Raw genomic sequence first — 27,477 nt, 5'->3', positions numbered from 1 at the left:
AAAATACATTTTGAAACTTAATTGTATTACTTGGAAATTTGCCACATGATTCCTCATTTCCTATAACTATTCATCACCTCAAGTTCCTCAAGGGCTGCAGCAACTTGTTTTGTTTTCTATCTCTGTTAGGTAAACTAATAATAACAAAGTTTGAGAAAGTAAGCTGTTCCCATATCTACAGAGGTTGATATTCTAGAGAAGCCTAGAGGTATAATGCTCCTGAATGGCACAGTCCTACAGATTGGGAATCTCCAGTTCAACTCTTGGCTGTGTCACTTGCTCAAGAACATGAATCTACTGCAAAGTTACAGCCAAGTTGTTGTTTTGTGCAAGCTCCTCCACCAGAGCCCGAAAAACACTCTTGTTTGCATTTTGATTCTGTGGAGTTAGAAAAGGCTCACAGCATGTGCTCTAGCAGGTCTTGAATCGCCTGTATCACTGTGGGGGTGTGGTATGAAATGGAATTCAATTTAAATCACCAGTTTCTAAAGATCCAGAATAGTTTAATTACTCCTTTTTGGTGAAAAACAAGGAAACAAGTTAGCTAGCAAAATTGTGAGTGTTAATAATTAACCTACACCACCTCAGTTCAACCTTTTCTGTTCAGATAGTACTATATTCTTTGGCCTGTACAGTAATTAAATGCCCACAGAAATCCATTCTTTAGCTACGCCACAAGTCATGATATCTTTCCTAATTATCAAGAGAGGTATAGTGAGTGGTAGTGGTATAGCAAGCAAAGAAGAATGAAACTGAAACATTCTTGCCAGCTTGGCAAGACATAAGCATCACAAGCTTTAGAAATGCATTTTCACCACTGTTTTGTGTTATTTTTCTAATAGTGGACCTGAAACAAATTACCTACATGATTAAGAGTATATTTGTCTGTTTTGTTAGGTAATGTAACTTGTATAATCCCTAACATAATAATTCAAAACATACTTCTTTTAATCTTTTAATTGAGAAAAAAACATCCATTTCAGCAGATGCTTCATTGGCCTTTTAGCTATATTTTAAGTTCTCTCATTAATAACTGATTTATAAAAAAAATATTAAAAAGTTGGCAGGTAGACAGGTTTTCAGATACTTGTGCTGATCTGTAACACAGGATGTGTAGGAGGAACAAGCTGATAAAACTAATGTTAAGAATACAGATGCTGTACAATTTCAGAATGCAGGATATTGCCAGCAGTAAATGAAAAGCGTCACTTCAGATTGCCTTGAAAGGAAGCTCACAAGACAGTTGCCACCAAGTTTCATTACTCCTGTACGTGTTGTCTGGGATTTTGCTGCTCTTTGAGCGTCCAGCACAGGTAGGCTTTGAGTCAGTCCTTGCGTGCTCCAGTGCCCAGTGGGGCTGCTGTTCAGATCTGTTCAAGGAGATGAAACAATAGCTTTTGAACCTTCCTCTTTGACTAAAGTTGTTCCAGACTGACAATGTAGCACATGTGGCTGGCTACGCAGGACGTTTTTGTTTCTCCATTCTTTTTTGTCTCTCTTTTCAGTACTTTTTTTTTCTTAACACGAAAGCTTCACAGGGCTGTCAGCGGGATTTCTCCCCATTGCTGTGAGCCTGTGTTCTCAGGATGTGGTGAGAGAGAGTGTAGCTAAGCACAGAAAAACACCCACTGAATTCCACACTCCACAGGGGCGGTCTGTCACAGCAGTGCAGTACTAGGTTTTCCACTGGTCCAGTTCCTTCAGCGCATGAGCTTAAGCGCCTGAAGTGGGTGGAAGTAGAGATTTGTCTCTGCATCCATGTCCTTTATGCAGACCACACAGTGAAGAAGTAATTTAATATTTTGTTTTAACCAGTGGATAAAATATTAACCACGTTTGTACGTTTTGGGGGTGCATTTCCTTAGATTCTTTTCAAAGTGAATAATCTGTCCCTTTTCTTTGCTTTTGTTCCCTCTTAACACTCATCATCTTAAAACAGAGGCAAGTACTTTCATTACAATGTGTCCCAGTTAAATGCTATCCCACGTCTAAACCCCCATTTTTTCACTTTTATTGTAGTCCTGTGTCCTGAGGCAGAAGTGCCATACTTGGAAAAGGTTGTACTTGGTTCAGCTTTTTTGTGAAGTGACAAAAGGAGCTGTATACTACATTTTTGTTGTTGCTGGTATTGTTTATAAAGTAGACCCTTGGGTACTTCATTAACCCTGTTATAGCACTAAAGTTATATGTTTTTGCATATGACTTTTCACTGAAGAGCCTAATCGTACTACTGGAACATCATCCGAAGCAAAACAGACAGAACAAATACGTTCCTTACCTGCCGTGTTACTCCAGAGGCTTTCTGCCCAGTGCACCTGCTCAGTTAATGTCAGCAAGCTTTTGGGATGACTACAATAGGCTTGAGCTTTCTTACTTGTGATTGAATGATTTCTGCTTGATAACTGGAGATTAGGCCTGAGATATTCTAATGGCGACTGAAACATTGAGGCCTCATCCTGAAATGTTGGGAGTAACTTCACAGATATCACAGGGATCTGCTGCCGAATTTATTATACATGCAAATGTTATTTATAACAATGATTTGTCTTTTCTGGTTATATTCAGTAAAACAAAGTGAAAATAAAAGTTTATCTTGTTACATTATTTAAGAAATTTACAGTATAGTCAGCCTCAGACAACCAAAGAACTTTCAGTTTCGTGGTAATAGGCAGTATATGTTCTAGCTGTTTCTTTGAAACATTCTTTAAGGTTAAAAAAAATTCAAATTTGCTCGACTCAGATTAAATTTGGAACCTCAAAACTCCCAATATTTGCACAATGCAGCTGTGGACACTAGGTCAGACATAAATTGGGGTTAAGTAACGGAAACAAAAAAAAACATATCTCAAATCTCAGTCTGTTTGGTGATTGAAAGTACTGATCTAATTGAGATCAGTCTTGCTCATTGCATGCATTTCTTCACATTGCGTGCAGACTAGCTAGCAGAAGAAACCACCACTCCATACACAGTATGTAGCCCTAAACTAAACTAGACATCCTGTGGCCAAAACCCATTTTCTGTCTGTCACTTGTTAGAGCTGAGCCTGTCTTCAGATAATAGTTCATCACACCACCAACTCTTAATTTCCATGAATTTCTCAAAATGAACAATATATTGAAACAGTTCAGGTGGGTAGCTGCGTCAGCTTGCGTAGGCTACAAAAGAACAAGTAACAGGTTTATTCCATGCTGAAAAGAGAAGAAAAAACACGTTTCGGCCATGGAGCCTTCTTCAGGTGTTAGGGCAAGTACTGCTCACACCTGAAGAAGGCTCCACGGCCGAAATGTTGTGTTTTCTTTCTTGTCTTTTCAGCATGGAATAAACCTATTACTTGTTCCTTTGCAATATATTGAAACTTTTAAGATTTAAAATCAAAATGCATGTGCTGAAAAATATAGTATTCTGTCATAACAGCAGTGTTCAAAATACATCTCCATGGAGTAGTGAGTGTGGAGGGGTCATATGGCAAAAGCAACCCGTTTTAATTGTTTTTTTTTCTGTTTTCTCTGTCTGTTTTTTTAGTAATAACAGTTGTTTTTTCTTTTCCTGGTCACCTGCAAGAACAAAAAGATTGCCTTTTTTTTTTAAACTGAGTTTTGAAAAGCCTTTTCTGATTGATCCTCAGGTCTGGTGCCTCTTTAAATAGCTTTGCTTCTCTATTTTTTTATGAGCACATTTGATAAAACAAACAACACTAAATACCCCTATTTCATTAAAATAAAACAACACTTAATACCCCTGTTTTATTTCACCTCATAGTTAAAAGGAGGCTATATTCACACTTCAGTAGATGTGGTTGACCATTCTCCACAAACGTGTTTTGAGAGTATGCAAAAGGCATTTAGGACAGTGCTTTACTTCAGGCCAGACTGACCGGTCCAAAGCCTGGCCATGATGATAGGAAGTCAGGTTTATGGTTTTTAACTCAGAACAGATGTAATGAGCACTAAGAAAGAGCAAACAGTTACCTATTCACACCTCAGCAGAAACTTAGATCAGCATCACTTCTTTGTTCCTGTATTATTTTTTTAATCTCCAGTGAGTTATAAAATAATTTGAATTTTTAATTTGAAGAGTTTACTTTCCTGTATCTACTATGGTATAACAAGAACAGACAGATGTGCTTCTCAGACATAATGGCTCGTATTTCAGAGCCATTGACCTTTTCACACACTCCAGTCTCCACAGTGCCTGTGAGGAGAGTTAACACTGATCGGAGGAGCAACAACTGCACTGCAGTCCTGTTGACGTCATAGGAGCTGTTGCACTAACCTAACATTAACCTAGATGTCTAACCTGTAGTATCCTGACAGCGCAAAACAAACTGTGCACCACTGCTTGGGAAACCTGGTCACAGTCAGCTTCTTAGATTCTTTCATCTCAAAGCTCCCGTCTGTGGTGGCAGTGTATTGAAATGCAATAAGAAAGGCTTGAGCGGTGACAGAAATACTAAAGCAAGGATGATCCAAAAGGCCAGGGTGGGAGAGGTGCAGAGGTTCTGCCAACTCCTCCGGCCTGTTGCTCTATGATCTTGCTGCACGGCTGACTGTACTGTCTTGTCTGTCCGTCTCCAGAAGGACTTCAGCCGCCGGGACGAGCTGCAGCAGTCAGACGTGGAACGCTGGCTGGGCTTCATCACCTTCCTGTGCGAGGTCTTCGGGACCATGCGGAGCAGCGCAGGGGAGCCCTTCAGGGTACTGGTCTGCCCCATCTATACGTGTCTCAGGGAGGTGAGTGTAGCCAGTTTACACACCTGTCTCCGCTGACCAGTGTTACTATCCCCTGATCCTGAAAAACCCTGCAGTTTAAAATCCACCATGACTAGAGCCTTCAAATCTGTTTCATCCATTGGTTGTCTAACCATTTTATCCAGTACTTGACCACAGCAAGCAATGGGACGCCAGTCCATTGCAGGGCACATACAGACACAAATGGGCACTCACACCAGGGACACTTTTCTTGAAAGCTCGTTAACCTACCAGTATGTTTTTGGACTGTGGGAGGAATGCAGAACACCTGGAGGAAGCACGTGCAAATATGGAAAGAACATTCAAGGTCCACACACATAGCACTTCCAGAATTGAACCCAGGGCCCCAGAGTGTGCCACCATGCCACCATAACTTCAAATCAATGAAGTCAATAACTGAAGTCATGGTCAAAGCCAACTGCCATTGTGTCTCACAAGTTAGCAGGAGTGAGGATCTCTCCCTCACACACCTTACCACCACATCTGTTCCAGGCCCAAGCAAGATCAGCTGACAAATAAGGGTATTACTCAGTTTTTCACTACACAAGGCCCTTATGGTAGGTGAGCAGCACTGTTGTGCTTTTGTAAAAAAAGAGGTTGTACACATACTGTATACAGTCTAACTGCAGTAAAAAGGCAGGAGCTGTTCAAGTTAAACATATCTCAAATCTGACACATATCTCAAGATAATAATGAAATACATTAGCATAATTGACCCTCTATTTTTTATGATTGCTGGCACTTTACTAAAATTTGAGCATTATACTGCAAAATAAGGAGTATTAGGTGGATTTCATTTTCTCAGGAAGGGTAATTCCAGTGATGCAAAAAGCTGTTTATGTCTGCTTTTTAGGGTGACACCATAATTTTGACCACCAGTCATATAAATAGCAGTAAGCCAAGGGAATGCTCTTTTTCATCTTCCTGAAATAGGGGCTTTTTTTGGTTACAATTGCTATGTTTCACTTTTCATATGCCACTTTTCAAATATTGTACTATCCAACTGGAGTCAACCCTGCTACACACTGTTGTTCCAGAAGCCAGGCAGAAGAAGCCGGGGCCAGAGTCAGTGCAGCTTCCACCAATAAGTTCATGGGGTCAGTTTTGCATTACACACAGGGATCCCTAAACTAAGTCACCCAATAGCAATTCAATCAGTTTTGGGCCTCCACTGGGCATTCAGCCATGGGCTAAGTTGTATAGCCTGTATCAAGTCATTGGCTCACCCCATACTCCTGCTAGAGACTTTTACTGGAACCACAATAGAAACGAGGAGATTTTTTTTCCTTTCACCCTTATTGTCTTGGATTAGTGGAAAAGCGATCTAGTATCTGTGGGGGATCATGTTCTGTTATGTTTAAAGACCTGTATAGAATATACTCTGTATGACTATGGGTCCTGAATTATAAAAAAGATTTAACTTCCTTAAAAATGTATATGTTCATATAGAGAGACCATAACAAGTATTAAGAAGAAAAGGCTGAAATTAGCTCTTTCCTTTTTGTAACCTTCCCAGCAGTTGTTACGTTTTCACAGTAGAGCTCACGCTGAGAATTAAGTTTGATTTAGACAAGTGTTTCCACTCTTCATTGGTTAATTTGTAAAATATGCAGATTATTGTACAAATTAAACGTCTGACAGCACCCCCCCCCACACACACACATGCATTTACACTTGCACACAGCTATTTAAATTATCGTACACTTTTTTTTATAAACTGAAGCAGTGCATTCTCTGTGGACTACTTCTCAATACTTGTAGAAGGAACTCTCAGCCGAAAGTGTGAAATCTAAGTGACACCCACCTACTCACAAGCTCTGTTGCCACGTAAAGTCTACTGGGCCTGTCGACACACTAATACGCCCACTCACAGATTGTAACAAGCTTACCTCCTCCACACAGACACTGATCTCAGCGAGTATTCTACTAGCATCAGATGAATATGAAAGATTCATGTACTTTTTCTTTAATGTCTATAAACACTCAAAAGGGACAGACAGGAAGTGTCCAGTAAATGACTTTGAATTATAAACACCATTTGAACGGGAAGCTGTTGTGTCAGTGTGCAGCATGCAGCCTGTGTAGTTCTTATGCCTTTACCGTATCCCTTTCTGTTCTACAAATGTAAAGATGTTTTGTCCCTTCAATGTTCAATGTTCAGTTTTTTCAATCAAATACCCACATTTTCACGTTTTCAAACCTTTACAGCATGTTCTCCTTTCTGGAGATGTACAGAAGATGGTATTCTGGATATGAGTTTGTCAAAAAAAAATATTTTCAAGTGGATGAGTAGGACAAATCTGTTCCACTGATTTGTGAGACATCGCGTTCACTCACTGGAGTTTATTAATGGAGTAAAAATGTTGAAAAGTCTTACTTGCACAGGCATAGTTTCAGTGTCCTGAAAAAGAACTGCTCTACCATTGGAGGGACAATCTCTGTCATGTCTTAGTGATCCTAATACTGTCTCTGTATCCTGATCCTTCCCCTGAAGGGTGATATTCTTCTCTTATGCAGATGATGCAGAGCTCTGCTGTGTTCAGATGGGTTACCATTGAAAAAGAAGTTGTGTGTATGTATGTGTGTGCACATCAACACCTAGCATAAAAACAGGAGGCAAAAACCAACTGGTACCTCCATATCTTCCCCTTGAAAGTCGCACAGAAGGCTAATCCTTTCTACCGTGGACGCACATGGTAGTGTGAGAAACCTGGATAGTTCCGTTATATTTTCACATGGTGGAACATCATATGGGATTGGAAATGATAACTGACTTCTTCATTCTTTTCAGAATAAGTGGCCCAAAAAATCTTCTGCGGCATTCTGGTTTTAATTGAAGTCACATTGAAACTGACAATGGTTAAAGATTGCTACCACTGGCCACCCACGCACCAATCAGTCTCCCTCTTGCCTTCTGCACATTTGGCAGTCACTCCCTCTGCCAGCCACTCCCACCCCCATACCTCTATGTTCAAACCGCGGATGCAGACGCAGTCGCCCTCCCCAGCTTGATCCTGCTGTTAGCACTCTAATTACAGACTTAACAGTAGTCTTGCGCCTCAGGATATTTCCATTCCTCCAGCACCTGACATTCCGGTTGCATTGAGTTCTTTAATTGGCAGATGATGTAGGGGGGAGGAGGGGGGTGGGTATTCCTCCAGGTTCTCTGCCTCTCTGTTTGAAACTGGGATAAATACCAGAGCAACAGCAATATCTTCTGTGCAGTTCAAACAATGTGTCCCCTCCCACCCGCTTCACCAGAGTTCCCTCAATATATTCTTCTGCACAGGATAAGCCATAATGAGTTCCAGATAGCAGAGTCCTGTCTGATAGCAGAATATTGATACTGAATTGCACAGTGCAGTCCCCTATAGGATTGGACTCCCTGCATCCAGCCAGGTGCCTCTGGTTAGTTAGCTTGCTTTCTGCATGAATGTACAGCAGCAGGCCAGAGTGAATTAGCATGCAGTGTTGCTCTCTTAAATGAGATAATGGTATTAATCCAGTAAATATTCATTTCTTATACAGTACTTAGCTTGCAGCTTTTAATAGAAAGTTCAGAATTTAGCACAGATCATTTTTTTCCCCATCGCTGTGTTTTGTAAAGACGAAGATTGTGATCGACTGTATAAATTAACCCATTTACATCTCACCGTATTATGTGTTCTAATCGTAATTAAACTGATTAGTCACAGTAGCCACTCCTAGGTGAAACAATGCTTTTGCAAGACCTTATGCCACAATCTGACTTTTAAAAATGCCACTACAGGCTCAGGTGAGACAGGCTTAGTAACTGTAACTCAGTAAGGGCATGTCAATATTGTTTTCCAATGAAACAAATTTTAAAGCACACAAAGCATGGACCTAAAAGCTGTGTAGCTAAATCGGTAGTTTTAATCTCCTAGAGTCCAGTGTAAATACATTAAGGAAATGAGCAAACTTTCTGATGATAGGAGGCCATTTGGCCCATCCTATTGTTAGTGGCTAAATGATCTAAGATCTTCACCAGGACTAAACATGACTTAGGAGTTTCTTTCATTCACTCCCAGCCATACCTATTGTGGGCTGATTGCATTGAACTCTCCCATGACTAATTCCATTTAGCTCCCATTTTAGCTCCCTGCATTATTCGTACTTAGACTGTTCACATTAGCTTTTACTAGTCGTCTGCTGTGTGGAAGAGAATCATTGTAAAACATTTTCTTAGGAATAGACGCATTTCTTGACTCTTTCTCTTACTTCTTAGAAGCATTTGTAGTCGATGCTTCATATTGTGGTATACATACATCACACCAGAGTCTTAATATACTTTACTCTGACTGTATAAAATTCAGAACCATCTTTTTTCACAGAACAGACTTTTTTCTAGAAATTAGTATAAAATAACAGTATGGGGTTTGTGAATTTAACTGTAGCACTTCAGTACTTTTTTCTGACCGATTAATGAACATGGTATTTTTTTCAATTGTTGTTTTCTTCTGGGAGAAGCACAAGTTCATGTATGTGACTGCATCTAAATACAAAAGTGTGAAAAGCCCTTTAAGAACTATCCTATATTTCCCTCTAGTCAGTCTTGAATTTAGCTAGACATAATTACCATTTATGCCCTGCAGTATTTTACTGATATAGCATGACATGCTTTTAAATTTACTTATATTCACATTTCTACTAATGTGCAAGCATTTGTTATTCTTTCTTCACATCCTAACAGTGCATAGATGTCTTCATTTTTAACAATAATTATTTTATGGGTCACCAGCTCTGGGTCCTGTACAACTATTGGTTGTACATTATAGAATCTAATTGATAAATATGCCTTTATTTCAAGGACTGAAATGAAAGATATTTTTGGAAGAGTCAGTGCGAGGTCAGTCTCAGTTTAGTTCTGCAGTATTCTTTAGGGGTATGACAGCAATATTAACACTTTTTGGTCTCTTGAGAAACAATCTTTGTGTTTATGGTGTAGGCAGAATGTTGTCTTATGTGGAACACTACACACAGAATAATTCAAGTAACATTCACTTTAACAATAACTGTAATAAAATGATAGTCACTAGGACTTTACAAAAAAAGTATTTAATTGATAAACTCTGTGGTGTTTTAATCAAAGTATTATCACAAATATACCAATTTTCTAAACTTGCCCCATCAAAAAGGCCAAAGCTAGGATAAAATGCATAATAGGGCTTTTCTGATTTTTTACTGTCCTTTATATTTTTAATATTTTGTTCCATTTCAAAGGAATGAAACGCACCCATACTCAGGTCAAACGAACACTGCCACGCCGATCATATGACTGCCCCTCAATCCCAGGAACAGACTAAACAGATTTCATTATTTACATTGGCATGTTTGCAAATGAGACAAGGCTATTTGGCTCATTTATTTCATCTGGGTTTTAGTAGCTAAATTGTTCTGGAAATCTTATCCAGCCGTTTCTTGAAATGAAGAAGTGGCTTCTCAACAACATGGTCGGGTAGCTAGTTCCATAATCCCATGGCTCCTTTTTTCTCACTTTTAAAAGCACTTCCCCAGTATTTCCATTTTGCACTGTTTAATATTTTACTAATGTCTGAAGAAGTACATTGAGTTGTCAAAAGTTTGGAGGATTTTAAATACGTGGATACATCCAATTTTCTTGTTTATGTCCAGATCTAGAGTAACTTGTTTACTTTTTTTCATTCATTCACCCTATTTAAAAAAAGATAAAAGTCTAAATATCTCAGCTCCTAATAACTGTTTATCATATTGGAGAAGTAACTTCTGATAATGCACATATAACAAATATGTACTGTGCTGTAACTGGATCTATGACCAAATATAACAGGCTGTTTACTAAAGGGGCTTATATTTAGTGCTGGTAGCTAAACCTGCTTTGAAGGTTACTTTGTTTTTACTATCATCAAACCACACAATTCTTTCTTGAAAGGGCTAGGATAAGCCTAGTTTTACTTATTAACCTATTTCACATACATGCCTTTTGAGGGAAATGTCATTTGTCTGATACAAATGACAAATGTCGCTGTTTACAGCAGAGACTTCTTTCATAATGGAGTTAAAGGGATGCTTTTAACATAAATCGTAACCATGTCATTACAAAATTGACATGTTTCATCCCTTAAGGATTTTCCTGGTAGGAGATTGTTTATTTTAGTAAATAAACATGATTTTTATTGAAGTTTGCCTATCCTCAAGTTTTCAGTTGCAGCAGATACATTGTTTCACATGTTTATAAAGGTGAAATCCGTAATGTAGATGAATTGTACATTGTGAAAATGCAATTTTTCTTTCTGGTGATTGGTTCAAAACCACTGTAGCCAAAACTAATAGAGCTGAGGATTTTGAAGAAATCTCCATATGCAGAAAATTCAGTATAGACACCAACAACCTAAAAACCCATTCAAACACAGCACAGTACTATGTGAATTTCTGTACCAACCAACAGTATGCCCAAACCAGCATTTTAATTAGAATTAGACCTGCTTATCTGCAGTATGTGATTTTTGTTTGTTGCACAGCAGAACAAAACTCATATCATTCAAAGTTAACTGTTTTATGGAAGCCGAATGACACATGTCATTTACTTTCTTGATTTGAACTCTGCTTCTCTGTTTGGAGTGATGACTAATAAGCTGTTTGGGATTCATTATAAACTTCAACCTACCTCAAGTTGTTTACAGTGAATCATTCATGTCCTTTTAGTCTTTAGAAAGGTGTGGGGTGGGGTTCATTAATCACTCTGAAGCTTTGCAGAAAGTATTTTCAGGAATTTGAGACTGTCTTGGCGGGGTTATTAGTTTTTACAAAGTGGAGACATATGTTTTAAATTGATGTGCTCACATGATTTAGTTAACTATAACAATGTTACAATGCTATACTATATATTAAATGTTCATGTTTTATTACAGAATTTTGATAAACATTTGATAAGATAAACAGTAAGCCAATTCCTAAGATGTGGAATTTATGTATGAAATATGTTTATTGTAAATTAAGTTATGAGGTAAAATGACACATTCTCTAACAGTAGTTCTTCTACATTCTTTATTCATACTGTATGTTTATTCTGAACAATCATTCAAAGGATGATTTTGAGCAGCAAATTGTAAGTACAGATGTCTTCAAAGAATATTTGTATGAATATTTTAAAATCAATGCTGCTGGTCGGCAAAAAAGAAAAAAGGAAAAATCTACAGTATCACTGGAATACAGTGTTTTTCCATTTGGATATATGTTGCCTATCACTTTAAGTACTTCCATCTAGGCACCATGCCAGATTTGAACCCAGAGTCCCTATTTAGATGTCTTGCTTCAACCTGCTTTCATTGACAGAATAAGCACATGAAACAATAGAGGCGGTCCTATTTGCATGGCTTTCACCATTTTTTTCCTTTAGTGTCAAGAGAACCGCACCAGAACTCTGTTGTTTCCTGGTGGAACAAGTCTAGATAATTGCTTCAGCCTTATTAAGAGATTAATAAATATCTAGTGTTGTTTTGGGTAAATGTAGGACTACATGACTGTCTTTAGATCTTTTCTACAAATGCTCTTGTAGTTTTTTTGGTGTTGAAACTGGTGCATCTGGAGGGGAAATAAAAAAAAGCAGTACTGTACAAAATGACAGTTTTACAAATAATGTTTTACATTGTGTGTTCTTTAAGAAGATATTCTGTTGGTGTCATATATTAAAGCATTTTATTTAGTGTTATTCTGAAATGGTTTAAAAATGTACATCTTAGACTGACAAAATACAAACTAATATTTTTTCCTTGCTTAAGACAAAAGAAAAAAGGGAAAGAAATTAAAGATTTAGGGCTACAAAAGACTCATACAGTTCATATGAAATTCCTTAATATATTGCACAACTGACTTCGTTTTGGACTATATGGACCATAATCTAGTACATCATAGAGTATGAAGCAATGGTAACCCAAAATGTGTCTCTAGATTCTTTCAGGTGTACTGATGAACAAATAGATTTCTTACTGCACTTCCAGTTGCACCACCTGACACACACACACATACACACAGTGTCTGTGAAATTATGTGTCAGTATGAAGTGAAAAGTCACTGACAAGTTTCTGAATTTTATCAAGTGAAAAATTATTCTGAAATGCTGCCAAAACAGCATTTTCTGCTTTCGGCATATCATTCTATGAAGGCAGACTTCAATATTTTTGGTACAGGGAAAGCTAGTTTAATGTGCATTTTAATTTAACAATATCAAGAATATTCCTGTTTATGTATCACTCTTTCTTGTGTCTTTCATGTTTTGCAACAGGGGGGTGGCAAAACGCTGATAACAAAAGACAATATTTATTTTAGAACTGACAAAAATGTTTAAAAAACATTGCAGTTTTACAGAATAAAATCTAAATGTAAGAAATGTTCTGTTCTCATAATTAGTGGACACACCGTGTTACACATTTGTTTTTTATTTACCCCTTGTTTAACACATAGGAATGTAACCAAAAATGATCCCAACAGTCATGCTTGTGGCTCACATTTTCATTGAGGATGTGCAATTGCTTTTAATAAATTGTTAAATGGGGCCAAAAGTGAAACTAAAGTACTGTTTTGAAAGCTTTGTATTGCATTGTAGATTAGTAATATCTTAAATGACAGATACAGATGATTTTGTTGTGATTGGCTGTTACTGTTTTCAGTAAGGATTGAGTTTGCACTACCAACATTGTCTTAAAATATTCCTCCTCCTATGAGCTGTCGTAAGGTTGATTTGAGTCTTCACTGCACCTAGGACTCTGAGCCTGCAAGAGGCTGATTAGAATGGCTGTGTAGTTCTGTTTTTACTGCACTAAACCAGCTAAGAAACAACTCGAAAACCATCTGATAAATGTATCTTAAAAGTACCTGAAGCTTGACTGCGGTGACATTTAGGGAAAAAAAATATTTCTATTTTCTTTATTTTTCTTTTGTGATCCTCTTTATTAACTCATTTTGATTAATTTGCATAACTGAAAATACTTACGTTGGATTAATATACAAAAATATTCTGACAACAATATTAAAGAGCACAAAAGGGATAAAAAGGTCTTATATCTATAACTTGTTTCTGTGTACAGGAAATAAACTGCACAGTGGAAAAGAGTGTAAGTATCTAGTGTGCATTAAATTTAAAATTTCCTTTATTAACTGTTTCTAATTCATAAAACACTACTGAAGTACAAGACGCATTTCAGGAGTCATCGATTCCATTGGTATATTATTTCTAACCAATAATAAATAACCACTTAGTTTTAACATGCTAGGAACTTGTTCCTTTTAATAAGTGGATGTTTATTAACAAAAGTCAGATTCTTCTGATTTTTATATGCTTTATCAATGTATCCTTGAGGATTAATCATTTATGTAATCATAAAGTCATTTGCAACCCCTAAACTAACATGGTACCAAAATCTGATATGTTATTATAGTTGTTTCTGTTCTACTCAGCTCTGAAATATTCACTCTACAAAGGTTGGTTTCATAAAGCAGCAACCTGTAAACTTACTGTATCAACTCGTTTCTCTGTACAGTTCCGGCATATACTGTAGCATAGATAAACATGATATCTGTGTGATAACATTAAGATTTCTGGAGAAGGAGTTGGTATTCAATGACATCCAAATAAAGCAAACATCACCTGTATGTATTTTTCTGTAAGTCTATAAAGGAATAATCACATCCATGTATGATATAACGGCAAAAGTATGTAGCTGCTCAGTTTTCTCAGTAAACTGTAGCAAACATAGAAACATAATTTGAGGTTTCACATTACTGTTGAAAAGGAAATGAATGTATCAGTTAGAATCAGTAATATTTGGATTGCCTTTTTTCTCATAACATCACCATGTTGCTTAAGATCACATCAAACATCAAATACAAAAAAATCTCTGCATGCCTGGTCTCTTTAGTTTCCAGTGGTGTGGAGGGCAGTTGGTACAGGCTAAGGTTCGCTACCTTTATCGCCCTCACTTGTCAGCCATTTCTCAGACAGTGTCCAGACCTGCTCTGCACTGCTTTTGATCGTCTCTTTCACAAAGTCCTCCACCTTTAACAAAGAGGTCCCTGTGTTACTGCCCTGCCCTAAATTTAATGTTTAGCATGGTTAGAGTATTCCCTGCTATTTATTAAACAAGGTAAGAAGAGATTGGCTGTGTTTAGGTGCTCTAAATAATGCCTTCAGAAAAGTTTATTTTGAAAGGGTTGGCACAAACCTCGTATTCTGCTTCTTTTGGTTTCTTTTCTTTCTTAACCCAAGCTTGAGTGTCTCATTTCTCATTGGCATTTGAAGATGTAAATTAAGTATATAGGTTCAGTGAATCCTGGTCAGCTCTTACTGACATTCTGTCACCTCCTAGCCTCAGGGAGGGCAGACTGACCCCAGTGTTTGATCCAAAGGACTTTTAAAATCGGTTTAGCCACATGAGCTCAGTCCATCTGGTGCAGGTAAATCTTCCCTCTGGACTGATCCAAAAGGCAAAGCTGAAAATCTGTCTCAAGTGTTCTGCAGGACACATGAGGTTACAAGTTGCTGTCTCCTAAACTAATGTAATTGGCGGTCTTCCTCCATTCATAATGAGATTTTTCAGAAGATACCACTCCCAAAGGAGTGCTGCCTTGTCTTTGTGGCAGAGGAAAAATAATTTAGTGGGCAAAACAAATTTAGAGGCAAAGCTGATACGCTTATTAATGGATATGTTAGGTACTAAAATATATTATGTGTGCTATAGTCTCCACAGTGATGGAACCTTAACTCCTATTTAAACTTCTTTCATATCTTCCATATTAAAATCATGAGTAAATTTCATCCCATATTGGATTACTACTATGAAACTCTTAGTTTATTAGAATGTTAAATTACAGATGATTTTGTGCTTTTAACAAGTGAATTGGGAAACAAAAGTACTAAAGGGATGTAATAGTACTCCCTCATAAAACGTGTGGGACGCACAGGGAATTTTCCTAGACTGAGTTATCTACAGTATATCATAATCGCCAAAATGTGTTGTGATGAGCTGAATATTCAACTGCCAGTTCGCAGATCTAAATTGGCACAGTTTATATATTGTAGAAAGTCCAATGCAATCCACCTATTTAGTCAATGTGAGTGTTTTTCCTTTCTCCTATCTATATGAATGCTTGGAGTTCAAATTATTTCTCTTAAAGCTCTGCTCTCTGTACACCAGAGGATTTCAATCTTTTCTGTGAGTTAGAGAGCTGCAAATGACCTTACTGCAAAATTTCAGGAAAGGTCAATGCCTGATATTTATCGACAAAGTATCTGTTCCAGCAGTGTGCTCTGCTTTATAAACTATAAAGTGTACTGAAAGTCTGAGGAAACACGTCATATGCTTTCACTGTACATTTTTTAAATAATACAATACACTGCAGGGGAACCCAGAACAGCCTGAGGCAACCACGTCAACTCCTAAGCTTCCTCCTTGTCAGCCTGAATGACGTTTACTGAGAAACATTAAACAGTGCTTGAAATGTCCATTTTCTAGAGCCTGACCACCAGTCTTTACTCTGAAACTTTACCAGACATTAAGTGCGTCACAATGTTAGTTATTTATGTTTTCATCTGACATCAGGAGGTGGAACATGGGAGAGCTTGGGAGTATAAAGAAGTTTTATATAAAGCCTGCATCTTGGTCATTTGAAATTCCCAAATTTGGACCTGGTCTGTTTATTGCTACTCTTTGCAGTTGCTTTAACTATGAAAACTACTCTGTACTGGTCTTACATTAAGCATAAATCAGACCTTAAACCCCTAATAAAAAATTATTCTATCCTAGAGTGCACTTTTTCCAATTTATCACTTCTTAAGCACTTCAAAAAATAGTCCATCATGAATTATCACCAGCACTAGGAACCACTGGTCACAAGGATATTATATTAAATACAGTTTCTCATGTTGTTACTGGGAGCATCAAATAACCTGCGCAGGAACAAGTGGTAGATTATTCCAACCTTGGAGATGCACAATCCTTGTGCTTCTTGCTCTTTGGTATTTAAAAACTTGGCAACAAATGACAACCTACTGATCAAGTCTAAATAAGAAAGGAAGAGTGTAAAAATGAGATGAAAAGTAGAAGCCATCTTGCTCTTGGGACCAGCCTGGGGAGCTCACAGGTCATCACTGATGTAAACTAGTAAACCAAGTCAGAGTTGCCCCTCCAGCAACCCTCCCCCCAAGTATATAAGAAACTAGGCCCTTAGGATGTGACTTATGAGTGGCAGCAGACTATAGGCAGTGACTAGGCATAGAGTAGACTGAAGGGTTGAGGGTTTAAGTTCCTGATGGGACTCTGCTGTTGTACACTTGTGAAAGGTATTTACACAGATTCGTCCCGTAAATTCCCTGCTATATAAATGGACATGTCATAACAATTATGAGAAATGGTTCTCTTTTGGTTTATGTGGTTGTAATTAAATTAAAAAACTGCCCATGAGGACATGCCTTACAGAAGGAACAGGAATGAAAACTGCTGTCCCCGTTTTTTTCTCACAGATTCACCCAAATGATCTCATGATAGGAACACAGGTCTGTCAGTCTTTGTGCTCCTTTTCTTGGAGAAGCCATGTGAGCTTCACCTTTGGATGATGGAGGAGCAGTAAAGTGAACCACTGACATTGTTCATGTGGTGAAAACTTAAGTCTAGCCTGGACAATATATTTGATTTTCCATCTGAACTAAAAACACCTTTTGGTTTTAATCAACAAGAGACATTTTAAGTTATCCTAGCTGGAACAAGTGATTATTACTTCATTATTTGGTTTCTATGGTGAGTTTGAGTCTTGGAAATAAATGACAAGTGAACTTCTCTTACACTAAGAAAAGTGTATTTTTGTGAAAGAATAGAAATTTTCAAAAGTTTGAGAATTTCTCACTAATAATTCATTAACAGTGACTGGTGCATACACCTGCTGTGTTACGTACATAAGACAGCAGGTGTAATATATAATGGCAGTATATTGCTAGATGCCTCTTTTGTTTAGTTAAACTGACAGTTATATAAATGTGTTTTGCTTTTTGTTCTTTGCAGTTGCTAGAGTCACAAGATGTAAAAGAAGATGCTGTCTTATGCTGCTCCATGGAGGTAAGAGTACCTTTACATAGAAATCTTCCTCTAAAAATATGAAATTCCTCTCATACTTTTTCTGTGTTTTAGGTGTCTCTTGGTTCCTTCTGTTCATTCGTACATTCTTTTCTCTTGTTCAAGCTAAAATTGAGCCATTATTCTCTCAGCGCAGTGCGGTTCTGAGAGAGATTTACTTTAAAGTTATTTTACTTTCATTTTACTAATTTTATCTGTGAAACGGGGAATGCCTCTCTTTTAAAGAACCTTTTAAAGATGTCAAAAAGCAATAATGTAAAACACTCTGGAAATAATCCAAGATGCTGATGAAGAAGCCCATACTGTAGCCTGATATCAGGTCTTATGTGAGAATCATCATCTGCTTTACATTCAGGATTCTGTAATGAGACATTATTGAAGGCAAAGCAAACTAATTTAAACTTCAGTGGGCCCAGTTCGAACCCATTTCAAACCCATTTCTAGGACTTTGCCAGTAATATTCTATTTTAGTCACAGATAAATATTTCTGTAGATTTTTTCTTTGAAGGTTAAGCATTGCTTTCTTTTACCAATGATGGGTACTGGACAGTGAAAGGCAAAAAGAAAAATGTTTCTTCAAAATCTAAACCTTTTACTGAAGCTTTTATGAATATAGCAATTTATTCATCTTCAACAAGGAACTATTTCATTCAATTAAATTTTGTCCTAACTAAAGCTTAATGCTTTATAGTTAATTAATTATGAATATACAAAATTTGATATGCATTTGTGTGATAAGCACAAACGTTGTTGATGGTTCTTTAATCTTTGTGCAGTGTGAAAAGGGAACTAATGTTCTGCAGTATTTTTCACAACAAGAGAAAGCCTAGCACTGTTTTGCATCTTCACATATTGCTCTTGTCTGGCCAGTGTTACTGTATTTGCCTCATAAAAATACAATTAAGTCTTGAAGGAGACTAGTAAACATTAAAAAGCTGAACTACCAATTGAAAGAGCCGGAAGAAAAATCTTTTTTTTTTCCCTTAAGGTACAATAAACAGTTTGTAAAACAAACTGTAGCAGTATAAACTTTTCAGCCATGGAAAAATGAACAGTTAAAGGTTTAACTTGATCTGTTTTTGGAGAATAAATAATTTGCAGTCTACATCAGCATTAGTTGCCAGCAGTTTCTAATGCTCTTATCGGATTTTACACGTAAGATAATACTGTACATCCATCCATTTTTTAGACATTTTGTCCAATACAGTCGAGGGGGAACTTGAGCCTGTCCTGGCAAGCAGCAGGCACAAGGCAAGATACACTCTGGACAGGATGCCAGTACATCACAGACACGCACACACACACACACTTCCATCAGGGACAATTTTCTCAGAAGTCAATTATGAAGAAGCCAAGTATGTCTTTGAACTGTAGTAGGAAACCAGAGGAATCCCACACAAACACAGGGAAAAGATACAAGCTCCATGCAGATTGCACCCAAGGAAAAGGGCTCTAGGGTCTTAGAACTGGCAACAATTGCAAGGCACCATTACTAATCACTCTGCCACCATTCCACAGTGCCATCCATCTAATGTATAGTATAAAAACTGCAATGTCATTAATTTGGAGACACAATTCAACATTAAGGCCATGCACTTAATGTAAATTCTGCAGGACAGTCAGGACTAAGCTGGAGGAGTTTGATGAAGATGGGGGTTTTTCCTGGAAGAATCTCATAAACTATTAATCTTGGCTTGAGCAAGTTTAAAGTGTGGCTTATCACTCCCAAGTCCCTCTTCTCTAGGCCGGTTTGTTAAGATCAGACATCAGACATAGTCTAAGGGAGGTGAACTCAAGGGCATGATGTCCTGTATGATAATTTTATGAGCACCATAGGCAATGTACCTTTCATTTACCAAATGACAAGTCAGCAGCAGTATCGCAACGACACTGTTAATGTACAGAAAAACTCACCACTTATCTACTCATGATGTAAGTGCCATACTACAGTATGTCATTTCAATTATCATTGCACAAGGAAAAAACGTAGTGGCCCCACATTAATTAGAAGTAGATAGAGGCAGGTTATGTGTTTGTTAATACAAAGATGTCCAAATCTTTTGCTATGGGATTGCATTTTTTTAAAGGAGGCTTTTATTAATCCCCTTGCAAAATCCATTCTGATTCACTTTATTATACATTGGTGAAATAATTATGAATTCATTTGTGCACTCTGAAACTGGCCCTTTTTTTAACAATAACTGAATGTGGACTATTATCACTATTTTACAGCTTGCCTTTGTTCCAAAAAACAAGATTGGAGGAAAGCTTTTTTTTTATCCCATGCCGAAAAGTAGAAAGTTGTTTTAGACGTTTGTATTTACGCTTTGGAGCCCTCTATAGGTTTGAGAGTGCTTGAATTTATTCAGAATAAATTAAAAAAACTAATGTAACCCAAAATTTTATAATGTTCTGTACAATCGACAGCATGTAGAGCACAAAGAATGTGTACCTAGTAGGGTGACTACTGCTGTAGTGAGTAAGGATTGCTCAGGGATTGAGTGCCCTGATTCAGAGATTATGCTGTACATGAGATAAAGAGCCCCTTCCGTAAGGTCAGTCAAACCCAAATGCCTATTAAATTATTCCCAAGCATGTTCTTTAAGCATGGCTGACTGGCTGAGCTGGTTTACCCTGGGAAGAAGCAGACATCTCTGATTCTTTGCAACCAGCTACTCTTCTGTCAGGGTAACTGCTTCTTGAGCCTAAAAAAAATATGTAACATAGTCTGTTTGGACTATCCAGATTGTTTCATATTACTGATGCTTCATTTGATTGCATCCTCAGTTCTGACAAGGCTGTATTATAATTATGTTTCCTAACATTTACTCTTCGTTAGACTAATGGACATCACATATGTGAGCAAATCGCATATGGCTGTCATCTTGTTTTGACATTTGCTGAAATACACTGCTTGTCTAAGCCAGTGGTAGACTATAATTTCTAACAAATAATGTTATTTGCCTACCCTCCTTGTATATTTACTAGATAAATGGTTCAGGTTTAGTTTCCATTTTTAATTATCAACCAAACAGCTATTTGGGTGCCTCGCAGCACTGGGGTCCTGGGTTGAGTATTTGGTGTGCTATCTTTGTGGAGTTTTTGTGTTTTCCCCATGTTTGCTCGGGTATCGTCCAGGTGCTCTGTTTTCCACCTACAATCCAAAACATACTTGGTAAATTAATTGTCTTCTGGCCCTGAGTGTGAGTGTGTGTGTTTGTGTGTGCATTGCAATGAACTTGCATCACATCCAGGGTGTATCCTGCCTTGTGTCCTTTACTACGTGGAACAAGCTCCAGCTCCCCAACAACAAGATGCACACTGCCCAGAATTAATACAATCCATATAAAATTATGAATAGTATACCCAGTATAGTATTAATCCTATACCCTGTAAAATATGAATTATGCAGTAACGTTTTAACTTTAATTATACTTTACAGTATAAAACATTAGTAATTCTTGAACCTAGTAAATCTTATACCACATCCTGTAAACTGTTATTGCTAATACTGTATTACATAAATATTGCTGTAGCTCTTAAACAATGTCATTCAGTTTACATAGAATACTACCATTCTAATACTACCGGTGCTCTAATGGATGCAATATTGTGACCTCTTTTGACCTAAACCTAAACCTTACAATGAGTTACAATGAGTTGCACAAAACCTTGCAAATTGCACTGGGTTATAGTATAAGTAATAAAATCTTATATTAACAGAATTTTTTAGCTATGTAGCACCTGCTACCTAATTTAAGAAATGTGTACTGTATATTGAAGCATAGGCTCACAACAGTTACACGAGTTGGGTTCAGATTAGCTAGTTTTTCAAAATAAAGGAGTGAGATTATTTTTTATTTTATGTTGCAGTAACATTTTTGGTGAAAGCACTCTGAAATAGAATGCTCAGGGACCTTTTTTGAAATATACCAGCAAGGCACATTTGGAATCTTAAAAGAAACCCTTGCATGATTAACAATAATGTTACTTCGCTTTTAATTTCTATTCTTAAAGAGGTTTCATTGTATGGTAAAAAGAACTGCTTGGAAGCCAGCCTGCAGTCAATGGAGACCTTTCAAGGCTTTATTTTGTCTCTGTAGAAGATGCCTGCTTTGAAGTCTTCTTTTTCCCTTGACAAATTAGAATTTCAGAGCCTGCGTTTGCAAGCGCTGACCTCAAGTCTTCCTCGCTCCACCTCTCTTCTTTCTTTCCTCTCTTCGTCCATCTCTGTGTTTGCCGACAGCTGCAGAGCACTGGCAAACTGCTGGAGGAGCAGCTGCCCGAGATGATGACAGACCTCCTGGCAGTGGCGCGAGACAAGATGCTGTGCCCTTCTGAGTCCCAGCTGACGCGCTCCCTGCTGATGGAGGTCATAGAGCTGCATGCCTATCACTGGAACCCACTGGAGGCCCTCACCACCCAGTACTACAACAGGACCATCCAGAAACTCACAGCTTGAGGCCCCGCATCAGAAGAGGAAGCCAGGCTGCGGGCGGGGGTGATGGGATATGTGGGTGGGTGGGTTGGTGGGGGTGGGGCGGGTGGTTGGACAGACAGGAAGGCGTGTCAGGGTTACCGTCGCCACCGTCTGTGCTGAAGGGTGGGCTCGTCATTCACACACCGTTGATAATGAGACACAGCGAAGCTCATCAGACTGAGAACAAAAAAAGAGGAGTGCGGGGCGATGTCCCAGCATGCTGTGAGGGAGAAAACGAGCAGGGGACAGATTTGGGGATGTGACTTGGGGTGGGAGGGGGGGATTCTCTTTGCTCTTTTGTGTTCGCGTGCCAACCAGCCTCCCCTTTTTTCAAGCACCCCCGTCACCATCCTCCAGCACAAACACTTGCGTATTGTTTCGTAGAGACCCTTTTCACAAGTCAGGGGTGTCTGCTGTCAGAGAGGTCAAAGGAGTTAGACTGGAGAGAGAAGGCGAAAGCCGGGCATGGCATTGTTTGACTGTGCCATTGTGTGCGGGCCTCTCTGGCCCACAGACTGGCTGCCAGCAGCAGATGGCTTCAGGAGTGACAATGGGAAGGCACGTTCCGAGTTAGATCTTTCGAGCTGAACAAACGAGAGCAAGAGAGCAGCAAGCCGCTTGCTTTTGTCTTTCTGTCTACATCAAACTGGGCTCGTCCATAATGATGTCATTGTTGTTATTGATATTATGATATTATTATTATTATTATTTTAAATCATGTTTCGAAAATGATTTGAAATTCTAGGGTAGACCTATTGCACGGGTTTAATTTATTTTGCACTGTTTTAAGGCGATTGCTTTAAAAGGAAAAAAAACTGAACAGTCATATGGGGTAGTGTCAGAAGCTTCAATAGCTAAAGAATAAAGGGTTGGACTGTAGGGAAGGCTTTTAACTAGAAGAATCATTTGAGACTATTCAAAGAATTGGAGAGACCAGAGGCCTTGTCAACTGCTACATTTTGTAGTTTACCGTCACTGAATGTACATACTGTAATAGAAATGGACTATTCTCTGCAAATTGCAGCTTACAAAAAAGGCTTGAAAAACATAAAAAGCAAGCATGAAATTAAGCTTTCTCTAGTAGCTGAAAAGCCTTCCTAAGCGTGGGCTGTAATTTAACCAATTTGCAGTGGATGTCTTTGCAAGTTTTTATATATACACACACGTATGTATATATATTTCAGATTTGTGTTTCATTATTTGCAGGTGATAAAATCATTTACCATGTAGTATTTTCCATTATCCCAGCTTGAGCAAATGTGTATACTTCAGGCAAGTCAAAACAATTATTTATGATTTAAAGACATCTTTATAAAATTATCTAAAATATTGTCATGGTTTTCAAGCAGGGTGGATATGTATCTCAAAATATTGTGGAACATTCTCATTATTTAAGAAGTATTTTGGGGTGCCTGTGAGCATCCTACCAAATTTAAATTTGCATTAGCAATTTTAGAACCGCGCTCGGGGTGCATTCTTAGTTTTATAGTGCATTTTGGGTGGATAGTCATGTCATTTTCTCTTATCAACAAGAGTACAAGCCTTGAAGTGATATTTTAACATAGTGTTCTTTTCTTTTTAGAGATTTTATATGATGTGGTTTTGATGTCATTTTACTGATACACATGGACATTTAACATCACAGTGTGATGTTTGTACATTTTGAGTTTCATCTTTTACTTCGACAGGCAACAAAATATCTTTTTTTAAATCACAAAGAGAGGTTCCAGAAGGTTGTGTTGTTGTAAGAACATAGTCTCCCATAACTTTTGAATGCAGTGACCTGTGCTGCAGCCCATTTCTAAATACGGCTCATCTGTGGACAGTTGGTTATGTAGAATGTTCTTTCACATGAAGTTGCCTTTGATCAGTGCTCTCTGGTCTGGTCTATTCTGAAGCCTCTGTTTACACTGAGGTATTGGTGGCTTTTAGAATCACTGAGATCTATCAAGAAAAGTCCTTAAAATTCATCTGAAACTTGTCTCTGAAAGCCATTTAAATGTTAGCAAGCATTGTAGGACACACAACCTCCTTTTAGATGTAGCTCCTTCATTTCTTTCCATGAGTAAACCTTTACTGGGTTTTCTTATAATGGTCAGAATATCTCCTGTCTTAGGTGAGAGAAAACTCCTCATTAGTTAAAGCAACTCTGGCCATGTGCTGCCACTACTGCAAAAATAAAACAAAAGGCAACTTGTCTAATTAAATCAAAATTCAAACAATTCTCCCTTAAAGGTTTAAGTGTTTGTCATTAAATGAGAGAAAAATCACTTTCATAGCAGTAACCAATTAAAATTCCAGCACTGCAGTTGTTAAATGCCTTTGCTCTTTCTTCATTATGTTGAGTAAATGCAGCATTATTGAAATTAAAAAAACATTCTTTTATAATATTAAGCTATGGATTAAATATGACAGTAGAACCTTTACATCTTGATTAGTTATCCCTTTAAATTGAATAAAAAGTGTCACCATTATGTCTGGCTAAGGAAATTCAGTGATGTTTCGTCTAAGACTCTGCTGCTTGTTTGTTTGTTTTTGGGTTTCAAAGAGGTGTCCTTGTTAGAATTGTCTTTTCTTTGCAGCATAAACCTCTGCCGCAGGCAAGCCTGCAGTTGTAAACCAACCAATACACTCCCTCATTGGTACAGTAACAAAAATCTCTAAGGGTTCTCCTTGTTTAGGAAGCACAAAGAGCCAAAGTCATAGCTTAAAGTGAGAAAAATTCCTTGAACACCTCAGCCATTTCACTCCTGTATTTGTTACTGAAATATTAGTGAAGCAACATACTGTAAACTGTTTTAAAAACTATAAAGTAAGAAATCCACAATGTACATGATGGCTCATCTGAACATATTCAGTATCAGACTTGTGTGTCACTTTAAAAAGCTTTTTTCTTTTTAATTTTAAACTTTGTAAATGCTGGTTTTACTGTATATGTATTTGAAAGAGACAAGCTGGCCACACTGCTTTTGGTGGCAATGGTGGTTAGAATGCAGACAGAGGGGACATCTTTTGTAAAGGAAGAGTACAGTGTAGCAGGTGAAATATATCAGATTTGAATGTAATTGAAAGTGCTTCAGTCATAGGGACTAACTATAACACTAACAGTTGAGGTGCAGTCAAAAAAACGAAAAAGTAATACTATTTTAGACAGCAGAACAACTGCTGTGTGGTTTTAATATTAGTATTTCTAAGAGCATTGATGTGTCACTACCTAGTTGCATATCTTAAATATATATTGTATACTAAATAATCGAATTGGGAAAAAAATCAATGAAACCAGTTAATGAGCAGAACATAAACTAGTGGTTTCCTTCATTGCTGCACTGTAAAAAGGCATTTATGTTTTGCTGCTTTCTTTCTGGGCAAGGTTAAGTGAGAACAAGTCTGAAATGCAATGCCTTTTACACTGCCACAGGATGACACAAACAGCCTGTGTGAGGAGATTCCTTTTGACTCAGATGGTCCAGACTGTGTTTTCATCACAGGATTAAGGATTGGCTAGCATGAATACATGCCTAAATAGTAAGAAATAAATTTAGTTAAGACGTTTGTTTTTTTACAGAGCTCCCAACAGCAAGACATTTAACTGTCCTCTGTAGTTTTCACTGAAGGATTATCTGGGAAACCATTTTAAAGTTACCAAAGCCTAATCCCTTAATTGTGGAGAAACAGCACTGATCATCTGCTGACCAAAGATTTATCTGACTAGATATTTTCTGTTTGGTTTAATATACAATATGCCAGGTAAAATGAATACACATGGCTTACACTGTGTGAAAAACATGGAAAACCAATGCCTAATATTCTTTTCCATCTTTGTGTTTAAATTACTTATGAGTTCCATGTGTGTCTAAGACATAATACACTATATAATATAAATGAGTTAAATTTGTCACATATAAGAATACAAGAGAAAACCTAACAGCAGAAATCTTTGTTTTCTCACGCTTTTGATGATGGCAGTATTTTATTAATGTGACTGTCTAAGGAAGAATTTGGTACATGAGTATGGAAGGATCCAGCAGGCTTCTCTGGCAGTCTGATTCATTTAAGCAGATAGGAAAAATTTTCTTCCAGCATTACGGAGGAGCTACATGGTGGACTCATGTAGTGAAGGAGTTCAGCCTAGCACAGGCTGAGCCCATCTTCGATACAGGCATCGTGGGCTCGAGCCTGGGTTGGTAGTCTGCTGTGACCATGATTCCTCAGTGATGTGCAGGGTAGGTTTGTGAGAACTCAGGCCTTCAGGCAGCACAGCCACCCCTGCGACGTTCCGGGCGCCAGCAGGCTTGCGGTGCCATCAACGAAGGGGGCATGTCTCTCCTTCAGTCTGTACGAGGCAGCTAGTGGGTCACGTGTCAAAAGATAAATGGACTCGAAGTTCAAGGGTCAGAGGAGTCGGCCTACATCTCCCCTCACCTGCAGCTGCAGGATTCATATATGTGAGCCGAGTCATGAGCACCACACATTTGACGATTCAAAATTAGTTAGCTATACAGTATGACAGTATATCAAACTGTTGTGAAATGCAAGTTAAACAAAAGTATGGATGTCAATATTAAGCAGTGAATTCTGTTCACCATCGAAAGAGACATTGCTGTTCCTTGCCATATGCATTATTCCTTCATGTTTAGCAGAGCATTTGGCTTTTCTCTGCCTTTTTGAAAGTACTTTGTATATTTAATTGGGCTTTTGGCACTCCGGAGTGAACCGTTAATTATTGCTGTAGACTGGCTAGAACAGACACAAGACCAACTGCAAGTTTGTATTTTTAAGCTTCAGAATGTTTTCTCTGTGCTAAATCTTGCATCCCCTAAAAGTATTTTCAATTTCCAAATGCTCATACACATTCACCATTCTTACTTTTTCCCAAGATTTTCCTTCAGGAATATTCAAGGTTTAAAACACACAACAGGTTCTTACAATGCTGACTCATTGATTTAAGGTACCATGATGTGTAGTTCACAGCTTAAAGGCCAGTTAGCAATTATTTCTAGATCATATTTTACCCAATTGCTTAATGAAGCCATTTCAACTGATATGGAATACCTTGGATTGGGTTTGAGCAATGAGAGGAGAATGTATTTTGCTTGTTTGTGTATTCACTGAATCACATTTTGTGTT

The 27,477-nt window shown here is 37.9% G+C and overlaps 1 protein-coding gene across 1 annotated transcript in view; it reads left to right on the top strand.

Annotated features, from left to right (window-relative positions):
* The window catches only part of ctif (cap binding complex dependent translation initiation factor), a 130,102-nt gene extending 106,788 nt beyond the window's left edge, over positions 1–23,314 (top strand). The window contains exons 12-14 of the mRNA XM_088911033.1: positions 4,576–4,731; positions 17,799–17,852; positions 22,117–23,314. Coding sequence (XP_088767159.1) covers positions 4,576–4,731; positions 17,799–17,852; positions 22,117–22,332 — 426 coding nt within the window. The 3' untranslated portion in view covers positions 22,333–23,314. The remainder of the gene's footprint in view (positions 1–4,575; positions 4,732–17,798; positions 17,853–22,116) is intronic.
* The last annotated feature ends 4,163 nt before the right edge of the window (positions 23,315–27,477 follow it).

The sequence above is a fragment of the Atractosteus spatula genome, chromosome 3 (genome assembly GCF_055471065.1).
Source record: "Atractosteus spatula isolate fAtrSpa1 chromosome 3, fAtrSpa1.hap1, whole genome shotgun sequence".
Lineage (NCBI taxonomy): Eukaryota > Metazoa > Chordata > Actinopteri > Semionotiformes > Lepisosteidae > Atractosteus > Atractosteus spatula.
The sequence above is the reverse complement of the archived record's forward strand: the minus strand, read 5'-3'. Positions and strand labels throughout refer to the sequence as shown.